This window comes from Pogona vitticeps, chromosome 1, assembly GCF_051106095.1.
Source record: "Pogona vitticeps strain Pit_001003342236 chromosome 1, PviZW2.1, whole genome shotgun sequence".
Classification (NCBI taxonomy): Eukaryota; Metazoa; Chordata; class Lepidosauria; order Squamata; family Agamidae; genus Pogona; species Pogona vitticeps.
This window is the reverse complement of record NC_135783.1, coordinates 270,915,776-270,936,156: the sequence shown is the minus strand read 5'-3', so window position 1 is coordinate 270,936,156 and position 20,381 is coordinate 270,915,776. Positions and strand designations below refer to the sequence as shown.

The 20,381-nt window shown below is 43.1% G+C and overlaps 1 protein-coding gene across 2 annotated transcripts; it reads left to right on the top strand.

Moving 5' to 3' along the window:
- The first annotated feature begins 82 nt into the window (after positions 1–82).
- On the top strand, positions 83–19,762 carry RCN1 (reticulocalbin 1). Of its 2 annotated transcripts, none has more exons than XM_072985824.2 (6): positions 83–254; positions 6,712–6,905; positions 10,621–10,799; positions 13,014–13,074; positions 16,924–17,123; positions 17,367–19,762. In XM_072985824.2, the coding sequence occupies exons 1-6, from the start codon at positions 181–183 to the stop codon at positions 17,472–17,474; spliced, it is 816 nt and encodes a 271-aa protein (XP_072841925.2). In that variant the 5' UTR covers positions 83–180; the 3' UTR covers positions 17,475–19,762. The 2 variants fall into 2 exon arrangements, with proteins under 2 accessions (XP_072841925.2, XP_020651288.3); XM_020795629.3 differs by having other exon boundaries at positions 147–755.
- Positions 19,763–20,381: the final 619 nt, after the last annotated feature.

The window sequence follows — 20,381 nt, the reverse complement described above, 5'->3', positions numbered from 1 at the left end:
CCCTCCTCCTCCTCCCACAAACAAGACTTACTGCTGTCGCCCAATCGCGAAAGCCGTATCATCGGACTGGCAGGGAGAGCGCGTCGTTTGCAACCGCACTCCTGAGTGGCTGGGAAGGGGGGGATCCCAGCACCCAGCCCAAATTAGGTCATTCATGTGCATACCGAAAGCGAGACTTTCATGGCCGTCCGGCCGTGCAAAGGGGGCGATCGGGGGAGAAGGGCGACCCACGTTGGCTGTTTTACGTGCCCGCGGTGAGTGGGATCGAGTCCTGCAAGTGGTGCGGAGAACACCCTCAGCCACGTGCATGCCTTTTGCTGGCAGGTAGAGCAAACCAGCGTGAGTTGACTTGCTCGCTCCTCCTTGTGCTGCCCGTTAGCACGCTCCTCTTTCTTCTTGATTTTCTTCTGCAACGTTGCTCGGCTTTCCTTCTTCCCCCTCCCCTCCTCCTCCGCCCTGCCCAGCCACCTCCCTCCCCGACAGTAGCTCTCACTGGGCTGTCCAGAGGAAACGATGGACTCGAAAGAAACTTCCCGCTCCCTCTCGCTGTGGCTGATGCTGTTGCTTTGCATCCGGGGGTCCTTCGGAGTCCCCACGTTCAGGAAAGAGAGGGGCGTTCACCCCGACCCTGAACTCACTGACCGCCAGCACGAAGATAACCAGAGCTTCCAGTATGACCACGAGGCCTTTCTGGGCAAAGAAGAGGCTAAAACTTTCGATCAGCTCACCCCTGAGGAAAGCAAGGAAAAGCTGGGGTAAGACCAAACCTAGGGACTGGAAGGAACAGTGCTTCCCCATGAACCGCTGAACTAGTAATTTGTTACTGTTATTACTTCTCAGTAACTAATATGTGAAAGGCCCTGATTGCATTGTTTCCAAAGGAATACTGTATATATTGCTGCTGAGAATGATTGAGCCGCTCTCCAGACACGCGCTTGCTGCCTGTAGAAGTGTCCGGTTATAGCTTTAGTCCTGGATGCCTCCGCAAAATTGTGATCTCTCAGCCTGCCTGGAATCCAGTGTGACAGCGAAACTCTGCAGGGAGGGGGCGCCGGAGAAGGAATCGTTCCCATGACTTGCTTGCTGCTGATAACGTGGCAAAAAGGAGGTCCAGTGCAGGATAAATTGAGGGTGAAAGAGAGAAGTTCATTCCTGCATAGTGGACTGAGGGGAAAGCACTGTCAGCATCCAATGGTGTGCCCTCTCTGTATATGAAGCTAAAGTCCACTATCATTGCTTTTGAATAAGATCCTAAGGTCTGGATGATAGTTACAGCGGGAGGAACATTGATGATGAGAGGCTGGAAGGTGTCACTTCCAGAAGAGTAATCTTGTTGCAGCAGCAACTCTCCAGAGGTACAGGATGACAATTCCCATCATCACTAGTCAACCTGCCTGATGGCATCCAGTCTGGGATTGGTGAAAATTGGTAGGGCCACACTTCTGGAAGGCATCGTGTAGGGGAAAGGCTAATCTACTGCGGCATTCATGGTACAGAGCCCACTTCAGATGGCCAGTTAGAGATAGACTGGGGAAGGGCAGTTACTGTACCTTACTTTATAATGGGGCCTGAGACTGAGCAAAGTAAGGATGCTACTTTGAAAGATCAAAGTGAATGGCAAGCATAATGACAAGTATTAAAAAATCAAACTGGGTGTGTCACAGTCTCATCTTCACTGGGATCCACTGGGACTGGATGGGTAAAGCTGGTATGGGTACAACTAGAAACAATCTGGGGAGTATTTTAGCTTCTTTTGAGTGTCAAGCTACTGGTATGAAGAGCAAACATTTTAGAGAGCAGACTCCACTGATTTGGAATTCCGACAGAAATCCAACTATTTCAGACCGTAGCTGACAGAGGCAGAGGGTGGATTGTTCACAAGAGCAAATAATTGCTTCTCTTTTGCTTTATCTATCTATCTATTTATTCATATACTATATATCACACATTTTTGTAATACAATCATGTTATCCTATTTTTCCAACTCAGTAGGGGAAATATGAACTAGATGAAACTGACTAAACCATTTAGCATTTATTCATTATATTTCTATTAGTACATTTATAGCCTGTCTCCCCCACCCCCAAAGGACTCATAGTCTCTCTCTCTCTCTCTCTCTCTCTCTCACACACACACACACACACACAGAGAGAGAGAGAGAGAGAGAGACAGAGACAGAGACAGAGACACAGAGAGAGAGACTTTATCCTCACAGTGACCTGCTAAGTGGATATGACTGTCTCGGAATCACTCAGCGATCTCCATAACTAAATGGGGTTTTGAACCCAGGTCTCCAGATACTGAAACCACTACACCACACTGGTTGCTTTTCTGTTTGTGTTCTGCATGACACCTTTGTGTTGTGTGCAGAACAAAGCTAACTTTTGCATTGTGTTCACTTTTACTGTGCAAGATACTTGTCCTGTAGGCAAGTGCATGGTTTGCTGATCTTGTTGGGTCATTTTGCCGTGGCAGGTGAGGAAGATGAAGCTGGAGGTAGAGCCAAATCGGTTTTACATTTTGCTATCAAGCGTAATCAAACATGCAAGAGCCTCGAGCTGGAGTTAAAGGGAAATGGACATCCTTCAGTTCTGAGCATCCTTCTGTGGCTGGAGGGTACTCTGAGCTCACAGTGCTCTTTGACGGCAAAGGCCGAGTAGGCCAATGTGCTGCCTTGGTCTTCCTCCCCTTCGGTTCAGAGATGTCAAGTTCTGTTTGGGCCCAAAGGACATCCTGAGCTTGAAATGTTAATTAGGTCCCGAGCCATAGTAAGATGGTGCATCTCTTCTCCTACCAGCTCTCAGGAAGGTTTGTCTGGGGCCCATATTACTAGCCAGAATCCTGTTGGTTATTTATCCTAGCGCAAGTGCAGTTGCACAAATCTCAGTATCAAATTTCCACTGGTTAACCAGTCACTACTTGTGTTCCTTGTCATGTGCCAGTGTCATGACTGGTGCCTGACCAGCAATACCATTGGCAACTTTAAAGCCTGTTTGACCCTGTGCTTTATGGCATTGCACTTGTGCCTGTATAAATAACCAGCAGAATCTGGCCAGTGTCTTTTAGGCACTGTTTGCACAAGGCTTTTACATACAAAACAACTGTATTTTATCTGCTGTCTTGATTTCTGCATTTCATGGGTTTATTGGCATTTGCCTTGTTACAGATAACCCTAATGTGTATTTTTTTAAAAAAAGTGACATATAAAACTGTACATAAATAAATAATTCCCAGTTTACTGTCATTGATGCCCGCAGGTCTCTGTTTTCTTCCTTGTCTCTGTCAACCTTTTTCATTTTCCCCTCCCACTCTGCCTTTGAAAATTTCCCATTTCATGCCAAAACCTTCTCCTAAGAGCAACTGCAGATAAAAGAAGCTATTCCTCAGTAGAGCACCTTAAGATCAGGTGCTTTTAGCTGGCAATTTAAACCATTCATCGGGCAGTTTTGTAAAAGAGAGGAGGAGGGGTGGTAGAGGGAAAGACAAGGTGATGGCCCTCCAGGAATCCCAGTTGCCCAGCAGCACAGGAGGCTTGTTGGCAGGTTCGTTGTAGGCATTGACTGTGGTAGTAACAGCAAATGTATGCATATAACAAACATGTCTGCACTAGAAGTGTAACCATGTATGCCAGAGCCTGAAAAATTTAGTTTTTCAAACTGTGACTGTTAAGAGTCCCTCAGCCAGTGTGGCCTCAATAGTCCATATTGACTGAGGGTTTCTAACAGTGGTGGTCCAAAAAAGTGACTTTTCACAGCTCTGTGGCAGCTTTGTCACAAATTAAAGCATAACCTCCACACATTTTGAAAAGCTAGACTGCTTCCATTTCTCTTGACCTCAAGCTGTGTTGAAGTATAGCACAAGGTCCTGACCCCTATGCATAAAGGTCAAGGAAGAGTTGCAGGTGTTGATTGGAGTATATACACCAAACCCACCCACAAAATTCCATTTGCTCTAGCTCTATACTGGACTTTCTTGCATTATCAGGATCCTTCCTATATGTGGGAAGGATCAACCAGCATCCTTAGAATTAACATGTGAACATTTTAAAAATCTAAAGGGGAGGCCATCTGCCAGGATCTTTCTGCTTTTTTTGAATACAGGAGATCGAGCAGACTGCTCCGCCTTTCCTGATGAGACTTAATCTCTCAGACTGTGATGCCAGATATGGTGGACAAAGTGCTTGATCACTGTCGTGCCTCCTCCTCCTCCCTTGACCCTTGCCCAGCCTGGCTAATCAAAGTAGCCAGGCCTATAACATCTGAATGGCCCATCAGGAAGAAACCGAGTTTGGCGGCGGAAAACATTGACAATTATAGGCCGGTTGCCAATGTTTCTTTCCTCAGCAAAGTGGTAGAGAGGGTGGTGGCTGATCAGCTTCAGGCCCTTTTGGATGAAACCAATGCCCTGAATCCATTCCAGTCGGGCTTCAGGCCGTGCCATGGTATGGAAACGGCATTGGTTGCCCTGTTTGATGACCTGCTGAGGGAGGCCGACAGGGGCAAAATGTCTCTGTTGGTCCTTCTCGATATCTCAGCTTCCTTCGATAATGTGGACCGTGGTATCTTCCTGGGGAGGTTCTCTGAGCTGGGAATTGGTGGTCTGGTGCTTGCCTGGCTCCGGTCCTTCTTGGAGGGCCGTCCCTAGAGAGTACAGCTTGGGGAGAGTGTATTGGCTTCGTGGAATCTCAATTGTGGGGTTCCACAGGGCTCAATTATCTCCCCAATGTTGTTTAATATCTATATGAGGCTGCTGGGCCAGGTCATCAGGGGGTGTGGGGCTTCATGTTATCAGTATGCTGATGACACCCAGCTCTACATTTCCTTTTCCCCAATAAGAGTGGATGCTGTTTCGTCCCTTCAGTGCTGTCTGGAAGCCATATTGCAATGGATGCAGGTGGATAAACTGAATCTGAACCTGGACAGGATGGAGGTCTTGAGGGTGGGTGGCCCCACCATTGGTGGTTTGGGAAACTCCCTCTCTTTTTGGAGGGGTGACTCTTACCACGAAGAGTGCGGTTCACAGCTTGGGGGTCCATCTGGATCTAGCGCTTACCATGGAAACCCAGGTAGCATCAGTGGTCCGCACTGCCTACTTCTATCTCTGGTGGATTGCCCAGCTGCGTTCCTATCTTGATGTTGGGGCGCTCACCATTCTGGTCCATGGGCTTGTAATCTCAAGATTAGACTACTATAATGTGCTCTGCATGGGGCTACCTTTGAGACTTGATGCGGAAACTTCAAATGGTGCAGAACGCGGTGGCAAAGCTGCTTACTGGGGTGAGAAAACATCAACATATCTCCCCCACTCTGGATGCCCTGCATTGGCTGCCCATTTGTTTCCGCATTGATTTCAAAGTATTAATTATGACATACAGTATAAAGCCCATGGTTTAGGACCTCAATATTTGGCGGAATGCCTTCTCCCACCTAGATCTGCCTGAATTGTTACCGGCCAAACCTGGGTTCTAAGATTCTCTGGCAAGGAATCAGGCATAGACGCAACAGCTGAACCAAAGGCCCAATTTTATTTGAATAGCAGCAAATAAAAGGTCAGCTGGGACTTCTCTTAAAAGCAGAGAAGATCCTGAAAATACAGTGTACATATGTTTTATAATCATACAAACAAATAGTCATAAAATTCTACAATTCTGTTGATCATTTGTACCCCAAGTTTGGATCCAGTCCCTCATTGGGCAGTGATGCCAACTACGCTGATCTTTTGGTTCCCTATACATATGCAGATCGTGTACCCATGTGTCCTTGGCCTATGCCCAAGATGCACCTGAATGTCTACGGAAAGAATCTTATATTTTGTATGTTTATGTGTAGGCTCCCTGGGCCCAAATATATGGCCTTCACTGTCCTGCTCCCTGGTGTGAATGTTTTGGCCTGTCATGGCTGGTTTCCTCCTGCCTGCATTCCAGGACCAGGCCATCTGCCAGATCAAAAGGAGGATGGGCCAAACAAAAGTGTCACAATGACATTCTATACGATGTGAATGTTCCTCTGTTTGCCTGAGCTATGTGTGAATGTTCCTGGGCCTAGTTTCTCTGAGGCCTGCCTGTGTTTTCTCTGCTAAGGGTTATAGTAAAATCTAGTTTGATTCTGCTCCAGTATCAGAATCACTCACTTTAGCCAGGATGGGTGGCTGAGGGGCCTAATGCCAAGGGAGGCTTGGAGAGAAAGAACAAGAAATCTGGCCTTCTCGGCAGTGGCCCCTCACCTCTGGAACAATCCTCGCTCAGGAACTTGTCTGGCTTCCTTGCTGGATGTTTTAAAGAGCAAACTCTTTAGGCAGGGCTTCCCTCCTGTAAATACCTAATTTATTTATTGCCATTTTGATTGTATTAATGCTGTTGTTTTATTTTATATTGTTATTTGGATTGTTGTTAGCCGCCCAGAGTAGACTTTGGTCTAGATGGGCAGGTTATAAATTAAATAAATAAATAAATAAATAAATAAATAAATAAATAAATAAATAAATAAATAAATAAATAAATAAATAAATAAATAATTGTTAGTCTCAACAAGAGTGGAATTACTACACATTTTGCCTAGAGATGTACAGATTTATGTTTTTTGAGTTCCCCAGTCCAGAACTAAAAATATACACACCTTTAATGCTACCAAATTCCCACTGATTTGCTAATGGGGATTAACATTTGGATGTAGGCCGAAATTCTGAATCAGCTTACTTTCTCCATTACTGCAGGAAAATTGTTGATCGAATTGATGATAACAAAGATGGCTTTGTCACAACAGAGGAACTTAAAAATTGGATTAAACGAGTGCAGAAGCGGTACATCTTTGAAAACGTTGCTAAAGTCTGGAAAGATTATGACCTCAACAAGGACAATAAAATTTCCTGGGAAGAATACAAACAAGCCACATATGGCTATTACCTAGGTAAGAAAAATCAAGACATAAAGTTCAAGCAATACAGCTCAGTGATAATCTCCGGTAACTTGTCTTAAGCAATACTCTCAGAATTAGGCAATCTTGCTCCAACTTATTTTCACTGAGACAAAGATCAGACTGTCTCCTAGCCATCCTGATCTCCACGTCAGCCACCCGGTTGCCTGGTTTGCCACAGCCCTATGGCTCCCTGTGGGTGATTCTCTCACTTGACTGTGTTGCTTGGCTATTTGTAGCCCAATAACCTGATAGTGGTTCTGCTGCCTCCCTTTTCTCTACAGCAGGGTTCCCCAAACTTTTCACACGGAGGGCCACATAATACCCTTGCGATATTTTCAAGGGCCAAAGGAATGCATGTGTGCGCTCCCGCCCACCACACTCCCGCACACACCCCTCCGCATGCATGCCTGGCCGCACGCACTCCTGCCTGCCTGGCTGCATGCATGCTCACCCGCCTGCATGCACTCCCGCCCGCCCACTCACCAGCAAGCACTACTGTCCACATGCCTGCACTCATGCACACTTGCACAGACGGGCCGGAGAAAAAGACCAGGTGGGCTGGATTTGTCCCACGGGCCGTAGTTTGGAGACCCCTGCTCTACAGTTTTCTAGTCCTTTCAAATTGTAGTCATTAAGGTGCCACAACATTTTTGTTTTCTTTATTTTTATTTTTATTTTGTATTGGCCTGATATACTGCTTCACTTGGGCTGAGGTCCAGATCTTTCTGAAGTGGCCTGGGTTTCTTGAGGGTTCCTCTGATCCAGATGCATGGCCCTGATTCCATTCCATTCCATTCCTCCTCCTCCAACCTGGGCTAAGCCTGCATAAGAAAAGTGGATTTTGCACTGGCATGTGCATGTATGTACCAGAACTGCTTGCTTCCTAAGGAAACCTTGGATGGGTGGATACACTTGTACCACACCTCACACAACCATGAGCTGTGATTATTGCAATTTACTTCCGTACAGGAAAAATACTTCCCATAAGGGAGGCCCGCAGTCATATGTACCATTTCCAAATTCAGTACTGTTGCAGATTACCAGCAATCCTGGATCTAGGGTAGAATCAAATAGCTGGTTAATAAAAAATAAGGAAAGGGCCCGCATGCTGTAGATTCCCTTTTCTAGTGATATTCAAGGTTAATCTGCAAGAAACCTACATTCTCTGTTTTTGTAAATACGGCAAGTCATACAGATAGGAACTGAATAAAGAGAGAAGCAGTGCAAGGTATGTACCAGTTTAACTGTAAATGAAGCACTGAATGGGACTTTGGACACAGTTCAAAGTATGCAGAAGGCCTGGATGCTAATTAGAAAGAGCAGGTACCCTTCATTTCAGACCATGTGATTTTTTCAGACACATCTGTTCTTGCGGCCGACAGGCTGGTTCAATGCACTTCTTGTTAGAAACAAATTAATAGACCTTTGTATTCAGCACACAGTCCAAAGGCGTAAGAAGGAAAACCTTTTGCATAAGAAGGAAAACTGTTTGGCCTGTTGTGATGTTTGGCTTGTATTTTACAGTATTTGATAATAATGCTAAAAATTAAAATCATCTAGCACTCTAAAATTAGAGCTGGAGAATAACATTTTAAATTTAACATGTTAACATTAAAATCATTGCTAAACAAGAAAAATGTCTCTAATTTTAAGAGAGGAGCAGTGCACGGCATTCCTTTTTTAAATGTTGTTTTTCAGAGGCATCAGTAGGCTTGTCCTCTTGTTTCACATTGGCGTATGAAATCAACATATTATTTCCAAATGTCCAAATGGCACACCGATCTCAAGCAATCCTATTTCCAGTATCATGAAGTGGCTAAACAAGCCACTTCAAGATATTGGCAGATTGAACACTTCCCCTTCTCCTTTGTGGAGGGGCAGAGGAAGTGTAATTATTGTTTTGCCCCTGCCAGATATTGGAAGTGTGCAGAATCACTTAGATTAAATTGCAAAAAAAATGTTTGTCTTTGCTTTGTGCATAGTGTTGATTGAGAAACTGGTCACAGTCACAGTCACAGTTGACATTTCACTCAAAAGCAAAGATTTTTTAAAAAGATTTAGTCTAAGAGAATTATTGCATCTGTGTTGATCTCACAGGGGCAATAAATCAAGCCCCCAATGTATACAATGTCCCCCTACATTTGTACCTTGCCTGACGTGGAGCAGCAGTCAATGAGCAGCCACGAGGGATGGCTTCACCTCCGTCTCCTGCTGCTGCTGCCTCCACTGCCCGATCATGTCACTGCCTTGTCCCCTGCCTGAAGGGAGCCCGCGAGTGGTGCTGGAGGAGGCAATCTAGCAGCAGAGGCAGCAGCAGGAGGAGGCAGAGACAGAAGCAAAGGAGCAGCTGAGCTCGGCCGCCTCTTGCATCTGCCCATTAACTGTTGCTGCTTCTGTCGGATCGCTTCCTCCTGCTGCCAGGGCTCACCTCCAGCTCATGTTGTTACCTTGTTCCCTGCCCAAAGGGAGCCTGTGAGTGGCACTGGAGGAGGCGATCCGGCTGTGGCGGCAGCAGTCAATGAGCAGCCACAAGAGGTGGCCGAGCGCAGCTGCTCCTTTGCCTCCGCCTCTGCCTCCTTCCGTGTACAAAACAAACCTCAATTTTTCCTCTAATGATTTTAGGAAAAAGTGTCGTTTTATACACAGAAAAATACAGTAATAATAATTTCACTTCCTCTGCTCCTCTGCAAAGGATAAGGGGAAATTTCAATATCCTGAATTGGCTCATTTATTGAGCCACTTCACGGCGCTGGAAATTGACACTGGAAGAAGCCTTGGTAGCTTTGATAGTAGCGAAGCTCAATTTTGGTCCATGCACTAGAAATGGATCAAACTAGAGTGCAGCAACCTGCACCAAAGAAGCAGAAGCCCCTGAGAGGGGCTCTGAAAGATGTGGGTAGGGGTGCTCTGAGGCCAAATTGGCCTGCTCTAAGATCGCCAGAAAAAAAAAGCTAACCAGTCCACTCCCTCAGTGGAGAAAATACTGGGGCAAATAGCTGTCTGATCGAACCTTTTATTTAATTTTTTGGTTGAGAGAAACTCATTATTTGGATATTCGGTATGACATTGTTCAGCAACATTGCTGCATTATGAATTATGGGCTTTTATGTTTAGCTTACACTAAGATAGCTATCTTATTTTGATCATTTTTCAGTTATGTTTGTCTTGTTCTTATTACTTAAATTAAATACAAAACCTTCACCTGATTGGAGATTGTTTGGTAGTTGGGTTACTTGGTTCTAAATTCAGTTCCTTTTAGACTGGAATTGGCTATGCTAACATTTATTGTGTTTTTTTTTAAACTACTTGGGGCTTTGTCCTACATTGTAGGGCTGGTGTCCATCCCTCAAGACCACTGGTACTGGACTTGTAATTCCCAGAATGAGGGCACTTAGGTGCTGATATACACTGCATTTCCTAAAATCAGTAGGGCTTTCAGCTGTATTCTCATGGGGCAGTCTAGAAGATCTTAAAGTGGGTGGATTTTAACCCACATTGAGATTTCTTCTTGGTGGCAACACTACCAAATTTTGTAAATGCCCCAAGGATGTGGGTCTGGCCCTTGGCAATAACCAGACTGAGGTTCAAATCAGTTGCAGTTGCCATGCTGTAACTACATGTTCCTTGTGAGCTGTACCCCACTTTTCCATAGCATTTCCCACTGCTGTTTGACTCCCAACTCACTTTAATACTTCTGGTTTTCTAGAAAATCCAGCAGAGTTTCAAGATGCAACAGAGCAGCACAGCTTTAAAAAAATGCTGCCTAGGGATGAGAGAAGATTCAAAAGAGCTGACCTGGATGGCGACTCTGAAGCTACTCGTGAGGAGTTCACGGCATTCCTTCACCCAGAGGAATTTGAGCATATGAAAGACATTGTTGTTCTAGTAAGCAACAGCTAAGCCAATCTCACTTCTTTGGGTTTCCGTTTACTAAATAGATTAGAAAGCTGGCTTCCTCGTCTTTCAGGGCAAGCATTTCTACACAATAGTTACTGGTCGTTTCAGCAGGAAGGAAAAGCTATTTGAGGTATCTGGCTCTGTTTATTCAAAAGTGAACTACTTGGTGACCTCCTTTAAGTTGTATGTTATCAGGCAGTTCTATATAGTTTGAAGGCTCGGTAGCAAGGCGACATATGTGGCCAGAGACCGAGACCTTCTGTGTGTGGCCAGATCCCTCTATTGGTCCAAAGGATTTTTGATTTATGATTTTTTCCTGACAAATCGGTGAATTTTTGGCATTAAAATCCTATAACACACACACACACACCCAGGACCTAGAGCCAACAAATTTGAAGCAAAGCTCCTCTGGCTCTCCTCTACAATCCCTCCTAGTTTGATGAAAATTGGGTTTCAGACATTCAAGTTATACACCCACAAAGTAGCCCCCCACAAAGAAAGTGTCCTTTAGCAGCTGGCTTGGGGAAACTCAATCTTCACTAAACTTGTAGGGATTTTAGAGGAGAGTCAGGGGCAGCTTCCTTGCAATTTTGGTGTCTCTAGGAGCTGGGGGGACATTTTATAACCAAACTAATTGACAAATAAAAATTTCCTAAAATTCATTGATTCATATTTGTTGGGGTGTTGAATCGTACAAGTACGAATCAACAAATTAGCAATTTTTGAATGAATTTGGTGATTCTGTTTTTAATTCATGCCCATCTCAAGTTGTAACCCAACAGGGTAATTTTTCCCTGTTCCGCATGTGCCTTTGGTGAACCTTATTAGCCTCCTCCTTATAGTGCCTTATAAGCATATTTTACTATTGCCTTCATGGGGCAAGTCCACTTTTATGGCCCATAAAATGAGTTGCAGAGATCAATTCTTTTTTGACCAGTGCTTGACCTTTTCCTAAATGTTCATCCTGCATCCTAAATGTTCATACTACATAGTGACTTCATAGAACAGCAGAAAACTTCTTTATTCTCTTTCAGGCTGTTGGTCTTCTATCTCTGTGCCAGCTAGACTGTTTGACAGCAACTCGGGGGCTGCAGGAAGGATCTTTCTCAGCCCAGACTGAGCCTGGGACCCATTGACTAATAGCTTTTCCTTAGTCACAGGATCTATGTTACACGCAAATGTAGCAGGACAGTTTTATTCACAACCTTTAATTTGAAGAATATTCCAATAATTATGTTATTAAACTGAATTACTTTTCCAAGCCTAGAAAAAGTGCTTTTTCAGTGTCATGAGATATTCATGTGCTTTTCTGGTACCTGTAGATAAGCGATATAGGCAGACTTCTTATGTATGTATGTATGTATGTATGTATGTATGTATGTATGTATGTATGTATGTATGTATGTATGTATGTATGTATGTATGTATGTATGTATGTATTCTTTATTTCTTTATTTCTTTATTTCTTTATTTCTTTATTTATTTATTTATTTATTTATTTATTTATTTATTTATTTATTTATTTATTTATTTATTTATTTATTTAATGTTGCCTTTCTCCTAAAAAAGGACCCAATGCAGCTTACATCATTAAAATGCAATATTAAAAGCTAACAACAGTAAATTATTCAAATACTACTCCTGTCCTCTGAAGATGCTGGCCACAGAGACTGGCGAAACGTTAGGAAGAACAACCTTCAAAAGCCAAAGAGCCCAAAAAACCCACAGCAACCAGAAAGGTCTTTGCCTGCTTGCGGAAGCACAACAAAGATGGGGCCAATCTGGTCTCCTGTGGGAGGGAGTTCCAGAGTCTGGGAGAAGCAACCGAGAAGGCCCTATCTTGTGTCCCCACCAAACATACCTGTAAGGGTGGTGGGACCGAGAGAAAGGCTTCCCCAATGGTCTTAACACCCAGGCAGGTTCATAAAGGGAGATGTGGTCTTTCAGATAGCTTGGACCCAAAGTGTTTAGGACTTTATAAGTTAAAACCTATAAAATCTTTCCATCCAAAGCCCTGTGCAGAGTACAGTAAAATATGAGCATGTTATATAGTTATCAGTATTTTCTGCATGTTTTAAAAAGACAAACTCTTGCTGTATAACAGTTCCTCAAATGAAAGAGATTTATAATCACTTTGGGTAAAAAAATAAATAAAAAATCACACCCCTTTATAAAGCCAGCTTTTTTTCCTGATTGTGACAGGAAACACTGGAAGACATAGACAGAAATGAAGACGGCTTTGTGGATCAAGATGAATACATTGGTAAGTCATGGCACAGAGACTTCCAGCATTTATTATAAAGAACTTTAAGTTGTGGCTGGTTTGAATGATTTTCTCCTGAGGTAAAGGCTGCAGACAGTAGCAAGACGGAACATTTCTGCCTTCTCTCGTCATGTTCAAACTGAGCATCTGACAGATATCTGTGCATAGATGTACTGTTTGTGTGGCATGTATTTGCCATTCACAGTCCCAAACCAGGCAATCAGTTGCTCACATGTAGTTTAATCAGTGCAGGCCTGTGCTAACTGAGGCCCACTCAAGGATCTCTAGCAGGCTCAGAGACAGGATAAGCATTACTGATAGTCTGAGCAAAGTGTAGTCTTGTTCCCTACCTTGGACAGCGATGGGGTAGTGCTTAAAGCACTGCACTGAGGTCGGGTTCAAGTCCCTACTGAGTCACATAGCTAACTGGTGACTCTGGCCCTCTCAATCTCTCTTAGACTGAGCTACCTCCCAGGTTTGGGTGAAACAAAATAGGGAAGGAAGGGACAGCTATATTGGACAAGAGACAGGATAGAAATGTAACTAATACATAAATACCAATGATTAAAAAACATCTGAGGGCAGGATGGTTATAACAGACTCTTAGAAATCTGAGCTATTATTAACACAAAATGAGAACTACTTTGGGTTAATATATCTGTGAAGATTCTCAGTCATCCTGGTGAGGTTATCTGGAAGTTGAGTCATGGCATACTTTGGGTTAACAGTTGGATTATTAGAGTAGGACCAGGAGAACCCAATACAAATCCCAATTTAGCTGGGGATCTCACTGTGTGATGTGAGCCAGTTACTCTCCTGAGGCTTAATTTACCTCATAATTTTTGTTTGCATGGGGGTTTTTTTTTTGTTTGTTTTTCTATGACAGGAAAGGCTGTAACAGCCCCTCCCCCACATTATTCCCTGGCTTAAACTTGCAGCCTCCTGAGATGGCCTTTGATTGAAGAGACGATGAGGGAGTGTTGTGTAAAAGATAATCAAGATTGCAATTGTCAGATCTAGTTTGGACCCCAGATGGCCAAGTTTTAAGTGGTGCCATTGGCCCTCTCTTTGTCCTCACGGAAGTGCAATCTCTTCAGAGAGGTGGCTGTGTCAGCCTTCCGTATTGCAAAAAGAGGGATGTTATGGATGCTTAACAGTGAAATATGCCTCCAGTGCTCTTGCATTTCCAAAGCACCATTGGCATCTGCTGTAGAGTGCTTATTGTTCAGTACTAAGGAGTTAAAAGGGGGGTTAATTAAGAAGTATGTCTCTTGCATGGAGACCTCTTCTTGAAAACAGCCTTTCTAAAAGCCATCCAGTTTCATGTAGCTGATTTTTGTTTCCTTAAGTTTCCTTGCGCCTTTTTATTCCCTCTCCCACTTTTGCTCGTTTGAGTCTGATGTTATCCACACAGACACTTGCTGGCAGAGACAAGATGCAGTGTTGCTCTGGGTCCTTTCCCCTCATACTTCTGAACCTAGCATAAAAGATTGTGATTGCATCTTAAGAGGGGATCTTGAAAGAGCCTTGCCTTCCTCTCTTCTCCAGCCTCAGAAGAAGCCCACCGGGTGAGAGGCACACAGGGCCAAAGTTCTCCTTGAAATGCTTCCCCATCAGATGGCAGGATAAATAACAAAAGGTGATATAGTAACACAGAAGTAGATCAAAATGCTGTAGAGATGTAATAGCAAATACAGCTGCAGTAGTACAGACCCGAAGTAGAAATGTGAAGTCTGCAGGGTATGGAAAATGAGAAGGACGCAGTAGAAACCTGTCTGTACTTGAGAAGCATAGTCACTCCTTCATGGAAGTTTACACGCAGAATATTTATTTATCAATGTATGTATTTATTAGTTAAGTTAATGTCGGGTGGTTCCTTCAGTTTGCTCAAGGTGCTGACTGTGGCTGTCCTAGTCTCTCTGCTTTAGCCTCAAAGAAACCCTTTGAAGTTGGTCGGTCAGAGGAAGAGTTGCCTAGCTCTAGTTTACCCAGTGAACCACACGGCTCGGTGGGGATTTGAACTTGCATCTCTCATGCCTCAGTTCAGTATTCCAACCATTACACCAATATGGACTGGCTCAGAAACTTAATGTGGGTGGCAGCAGCTGTTTAGTGGAGAAGAGGCATGGCTTGCTTTGTTCCTTTCAGTGTGCACAGTGGAGAATGCGTAGTTGCCGGGCCACTGCATGTGAAGGCCGTCACAGGTGGTTTCCTTTGCGCATGATCTAGCCTCCCTCCATTAATGGCAAGAGTGGAAGGACAACCTGTGCTTCTTTTCTCTCTGTACTAGCATGCACAAGGACAAGGAGGTTATGTAGATCTCCAGCCCTTCCAGACACCATCAGTCGCCACATTACTTTCCTTACACCCTAGAATGGTTTGATCCAGCGTTACAAATGCATCCACAAACCCAAATATATCAAGCCAGTTCAGCTTTTTATTAGCCAAACTGTCCACAAGAAATACTCATGTCACTTGTGGTGCAGCTAAGAATACGCTCTTGTACCATAATAAAAATGGCTCTGTTTGCTCACTTGGAAGTAGTTCTTCACTACAGGCAAGCGGTGGTACTCAAGCTGTTTTAATTCTGGATATTCCATGACAGATGAGCAATGTAGCTTTGCCTCTTTAGGCTTCAGTGGCTAGGGCCTTCTTTCCCATCTTCCTCCATAGGTGCTGATTAGGTGTGGAACAAGGATCAGCCAATATGGCTGTTATGGTGGCATTAAAGAGGCCAGGCTGGTGAAATGGAATTGCAACTGTCCTCACCTGGAGAATTTGTTTAGCCACTATATAGAAAATCACACCTCCTTCCAGTATGCCTCAGGGAGGGAATAGCTTCTGTAAACCAAATGTATTGAAAGTTACCCATTAGATTATAATTGCACTTTATCAGTCTTGCCTCTTTCTTGCCTCTGTTTTGTTCTTTTGGTGCAACAACTTTTTTTGCTATTGTGGTGGTGACAATACCATAAAATAGAGAAAGAAATCTAGCGGATAGGAAAGAAAATAATGTATAGCATGTGTGTGTGTGTGGTATTTGAGCTTGTCTCTCTGTGTGGAGGGTGTGTCCTACTTAAAGTGGTGATTGGCACTATTGCACAGAGTGCTGCAAGTGCAGCAAAAGAGCACATGGAGACAAATTAAGGATGGCATACCACCCAGGAAACAGAGAGAAGAGAGGCACAGAGAGACGGGAGGGGAAGCAGTTCAATCTTACCCATCCTGTGAAACAGGATGGGTAAGCCTTAATTATACTTGGGATGAATCAGAGTTTGCTCTAATTTAAATGTAGGACATAGCTGTACAACAGAGATTCAGTTTGTAGCTGAGGAGCAAAACCTCGTTTAGGTAACCATGGTTAGTGCTGGTATAAGTGCAGTACTAAACCCTGGAAAAGAGAAGGGCAAGAAAGGTGAGTATGATTGTGTTAACACAGCCCCATGATCCACTTCTGAGTCCTGAACTATGTCTAAGGGAAGGCATCTGTTATGTGTGCATGGGTCCTGGATGTGGATGTTCCTTCTCAGACACTTTCCCAACCTAACTATGTACATATACTTCTTCTCTTTACAAATGTTAACACCTGTGATCCTTTCTGTGTCCACTAGACTGATTGCAGACTAATTTTGCTTTCTTCTTTAATATGATTCTTGCTCCCGTAGATAAACTGGTTTTGGAAGATCTTGGACTTCATGTATCTTGGGGTGTACAGAAGGGATTTTTTTGAAGTCATGTATTTGCCTGATTCTTCTGCATTTCTTATTAACGAGTCTTGAGCACCTGGTCCTCTGATATTGTGCAAATTAAAGAGTGGTTCCAAAACATGACTCTTTTCCCTGTCCCTAGCTGATATGTTCACACATGAAGATGGTGGTCCAGAACCTGACTGGGTATTAACGGAACGTGAACAGTTTGCAGACTTTCGAGATCTAAACAAGGATGGGAAGATGGATAAAGAGGAGATTCGGCACTGGATTCTCCCACAAGACTATGACCATGCCCAAGCTGAGGCCAGGCATTTAGTCTACGAATCAGATGTTGACAAGGTACATAGTACCTGATAGAAGTGATAGAGTGAATGATAAACTGTATTGTCTCAACCACAAGAGGCATCCATTAAGACAAGACGTAGCCAACAGATATATTTATGTAGGGGAGAGGGAATTGTTGATTTCTTTCAGTGAAACTATTGCAGAGTCAAGTGACCCTTTTTATTTTTATTTTCAGACACAGCACTAAAGCCCTCTAATTGTAGAATTCCTTTGACAGATTTACCTTTTTCTCAACAGGATCAGAAATTAACTAAAGAAGAAATTCTAGACAACTGGAATATGTTCGTTGGAAGCCAAGCTACAAATTATGGTGAAGACCTTACAAAAAACCATGATGAGCTATGATACTCTTTCAGAGGTGGATGTATCAGAGATTTGAGTCTGTTTTTCTTGTACATGACCAAAATAACAGTGATTATTTTGGTAGGCTGGTTTTGCACCAATATATTTTTTGACAAAGCAATTTTGTTGAATGCAATAGTTACCACTTCTCTCTCTTTTTTTAAAAAAAAGCACTTTTTTAAGGATAGGATTTCAATTTAATTAGGAATGAACTTTCTAAATACATCTTGATACTTTCTAACCTCAGTCCTCAACTTGGGGAATTCCGCAGCAGAATCAATAAGACTTTACAAACAAAGCATAAGCAAGATGGACTTAGCATCACATCATATAGCCATTGTTGTGGTCATGGAAGTGGGAGCAACATTTTTGCGGGGGTTTTTTTTTACTCTTTCATCACACATTCAAAACCAGTACCTCAAGGAGAGAGACAATCACAACATACCCATCTTTTCGCCTGATATGATGATTTTCCTTATGTGATGATACCCTTTTTTCCATCAGAAGAAGGTAATGGAAACATTTTGATTCTTCGGCAAAAGAAACATCACAAGAGGCTATGGTGTCCAGCAGCCTTCCACAAAATTATGTCCTCCAGAAGTTAAGACTATAGGTCATCTCCTCTACCCAGCACAGGCATCATAATGGGAAGTGTGGGAAGATGCCAGATTAGGAAAGGCTGGCAAGTAGTGTCTCCTTATTCCAGGTCTCTGTGTTAAGGATTTCAGTGTTAGGTTTCTGTTTAGGGCAACAGAAGCAGTGGGAAGGTGTCCAACCACTATTTGCTGTGTCCCTCTTAGCTGAGTCATGACTGGCACTATCAACTTCAATAGCTGTCCTGATGAGAGCATCTCTCAACATTCCCTCCTGTACAAACTGATGTTGGAAAGTTCTTTTGGGATTGGGATGTTACACTTGCTTTCTTGTAATATAGTCCAGCATTTTTCAAACAGAACGAAAATATGTGTGTTACCAAGTCTGTTCAAAAACTCTTTCAAAGGTCTGATTCCATATCTTACTCTTTGAATGTACGAAAAGAGGAATGTTTTCTGTATCCTTCACTGTGCATGAGCTGTTCCTTCATTTCTCCTTCCTTCTCAAGTGTGGTTCATTATGTTGAATGATATGGGCAGCTCTTGTGGGGGAAGAATATATGAATAATCCACTGAATACTTGCCTTGAGATGGGACTTAATATTAATAGCTGTTGTTCAGGATGGTGCAGTTTACTCCACAGGTAAACCAGACATGTTTTGTCTGTAGGTGATACTGCTTACAGTTGATGTGAATAGCAATTCTCCCCATTCAAGAAGGGATTGATGGTAGCTAGAACTGAATAGATCATACATATGGGTCCCCACTGCAAACACTACATGCTGTGCATGGTGGAGGGTGCACCCAAATCCCACCAGGCATGCAGGGTTTCTGCTCATTTGACTATGTGACGTGCCCTATAGGTGAACCACACATTCAATATAGTGGCAAGACTGCTCTCACTTCATCCCTGTTTCAGAGGCAGGGATGCACCAGCCGCTAGGCCTCTTCAGACCTGTGGAGGCTCTTCTTCCTGGAAAAGGCCCATCCTTGGTATGGATGATTCTTATTGCATGACTGCCAGTCTGGAAGATGAGCAGAGTGCAAGTGAATCTCTGATCACAGACTGAAGAAAAAAAAATGGTATTCCTATTCTCCCTACCCCTTCAGAGATGAACAGGCTCTCTCAGCTACTTCAGGGGAAATTAGCTTTCCACACATTTTCTCTTGTGGACAGAAAACCCCTTGCAAGAGCGCTCTCAACATTTTGGACTTCTTCCCCCTGGTGTACAGACATAAACCTACATTCAAATTAATACACTTCTTGTGAGTATTTTAATAACAGCATCACCATGTTATGTACTTTGTTTATTGAGAAGAACCTCCAGTGCAGAGCTGCTATTTTCTTTTCTTTATGGGTAGCAGATTACTTCGTTTCTACAAGAGAAGAGTAAATTCACAAGAGAACAGAAACCACAACACCATTTCCAGTCTAGGTCTTTTGGTGGGAACTTAAAAAGCCTTTCGAGTCCTTTATTTGCAGCAAGATTGTGGGGACACCATACTGAACAGACGGTTGTGCAGGTATGAATATAGATGGAAAGATGTGCATTGCCACTTTAAGGAGATCATCTGCTAATATAACCTTTCAGCTTTTCTGTATTGTGTAAAGCATATGAGCTGCTCCTTGTACTAACTGCAGTTTGACCTGTATTGACTTGAAGGTATGAACAATAAACATTTTGGAATAATTTTGAACCCTATGTTTTCTCTTTCCCGTTGTTCCTGAACATGTTGTAAGAAACATGGGACTATTTATAAGAACATTGCCCTAGCTCTGTGACAGAGTGTTCTTGTGCTGTCGTCATTATTAGAGATGGGGACGAATATAAAAACGGATTAGCTTTTTCGATGAAAATAGCCAATTCGTTAAATATTCATCGGTCCATATTCATCAAATTTTAAGTCTCTGGAACAACTTGCCTGTAGAGATCCACCTGGCTCCTTCCCTGAGGGCCTTCAAGACTAACTTGAAGACATGGCTGTAGAGGCAGGCCTCCCCTACAGCCATTATCTAGCCTATCTCCCCTTTTCTTTTTTCTCTCTCTTTTTTTCTTCTTCCTTTTCCATCTTGGACCCTGTGATTAATCTGGATTTTATTTTTATGCTATATGTAAACCGCCCAGAGTAGACACATTCTAGATGGTTGGTATATAAATAAATAAATAAAATTAAATAAGTCCTGATGAATACGGATTGATAAATATTTTCCTGTTTTAATTAGATATGGGGATGAATATAAAAACAGATGGGCTTTTTTGACGAAAATAGCTGATTCATTTATTTGTTGATCTGTATTCATCAAATTTTAAGACTT

Bases quoted from the DNA above. Each gene is read 5' to 3' on its own strand.
- RCN1 (XM_020795629.3), top strand. From the start codon at position 514: ATGGACTCGAAAGAAACTTCCCGCTCCCTCTCGCTGTGGCTGATGCTG. The intron at 6,906-10,620 runs GTAAGAAAAATC...CTGGTTTTCTAG, and splicing joins CACATATGGCTATTACCTAG to AAAATCCAGCAGAGTTTCAA. The intron at 13,075-16,923 runs GTAAGTCATGGC...CCCTGTCCCTAG, and splicing joins GGATCAAGATGAATACATTG to CTGATATGTTCACACATGAA.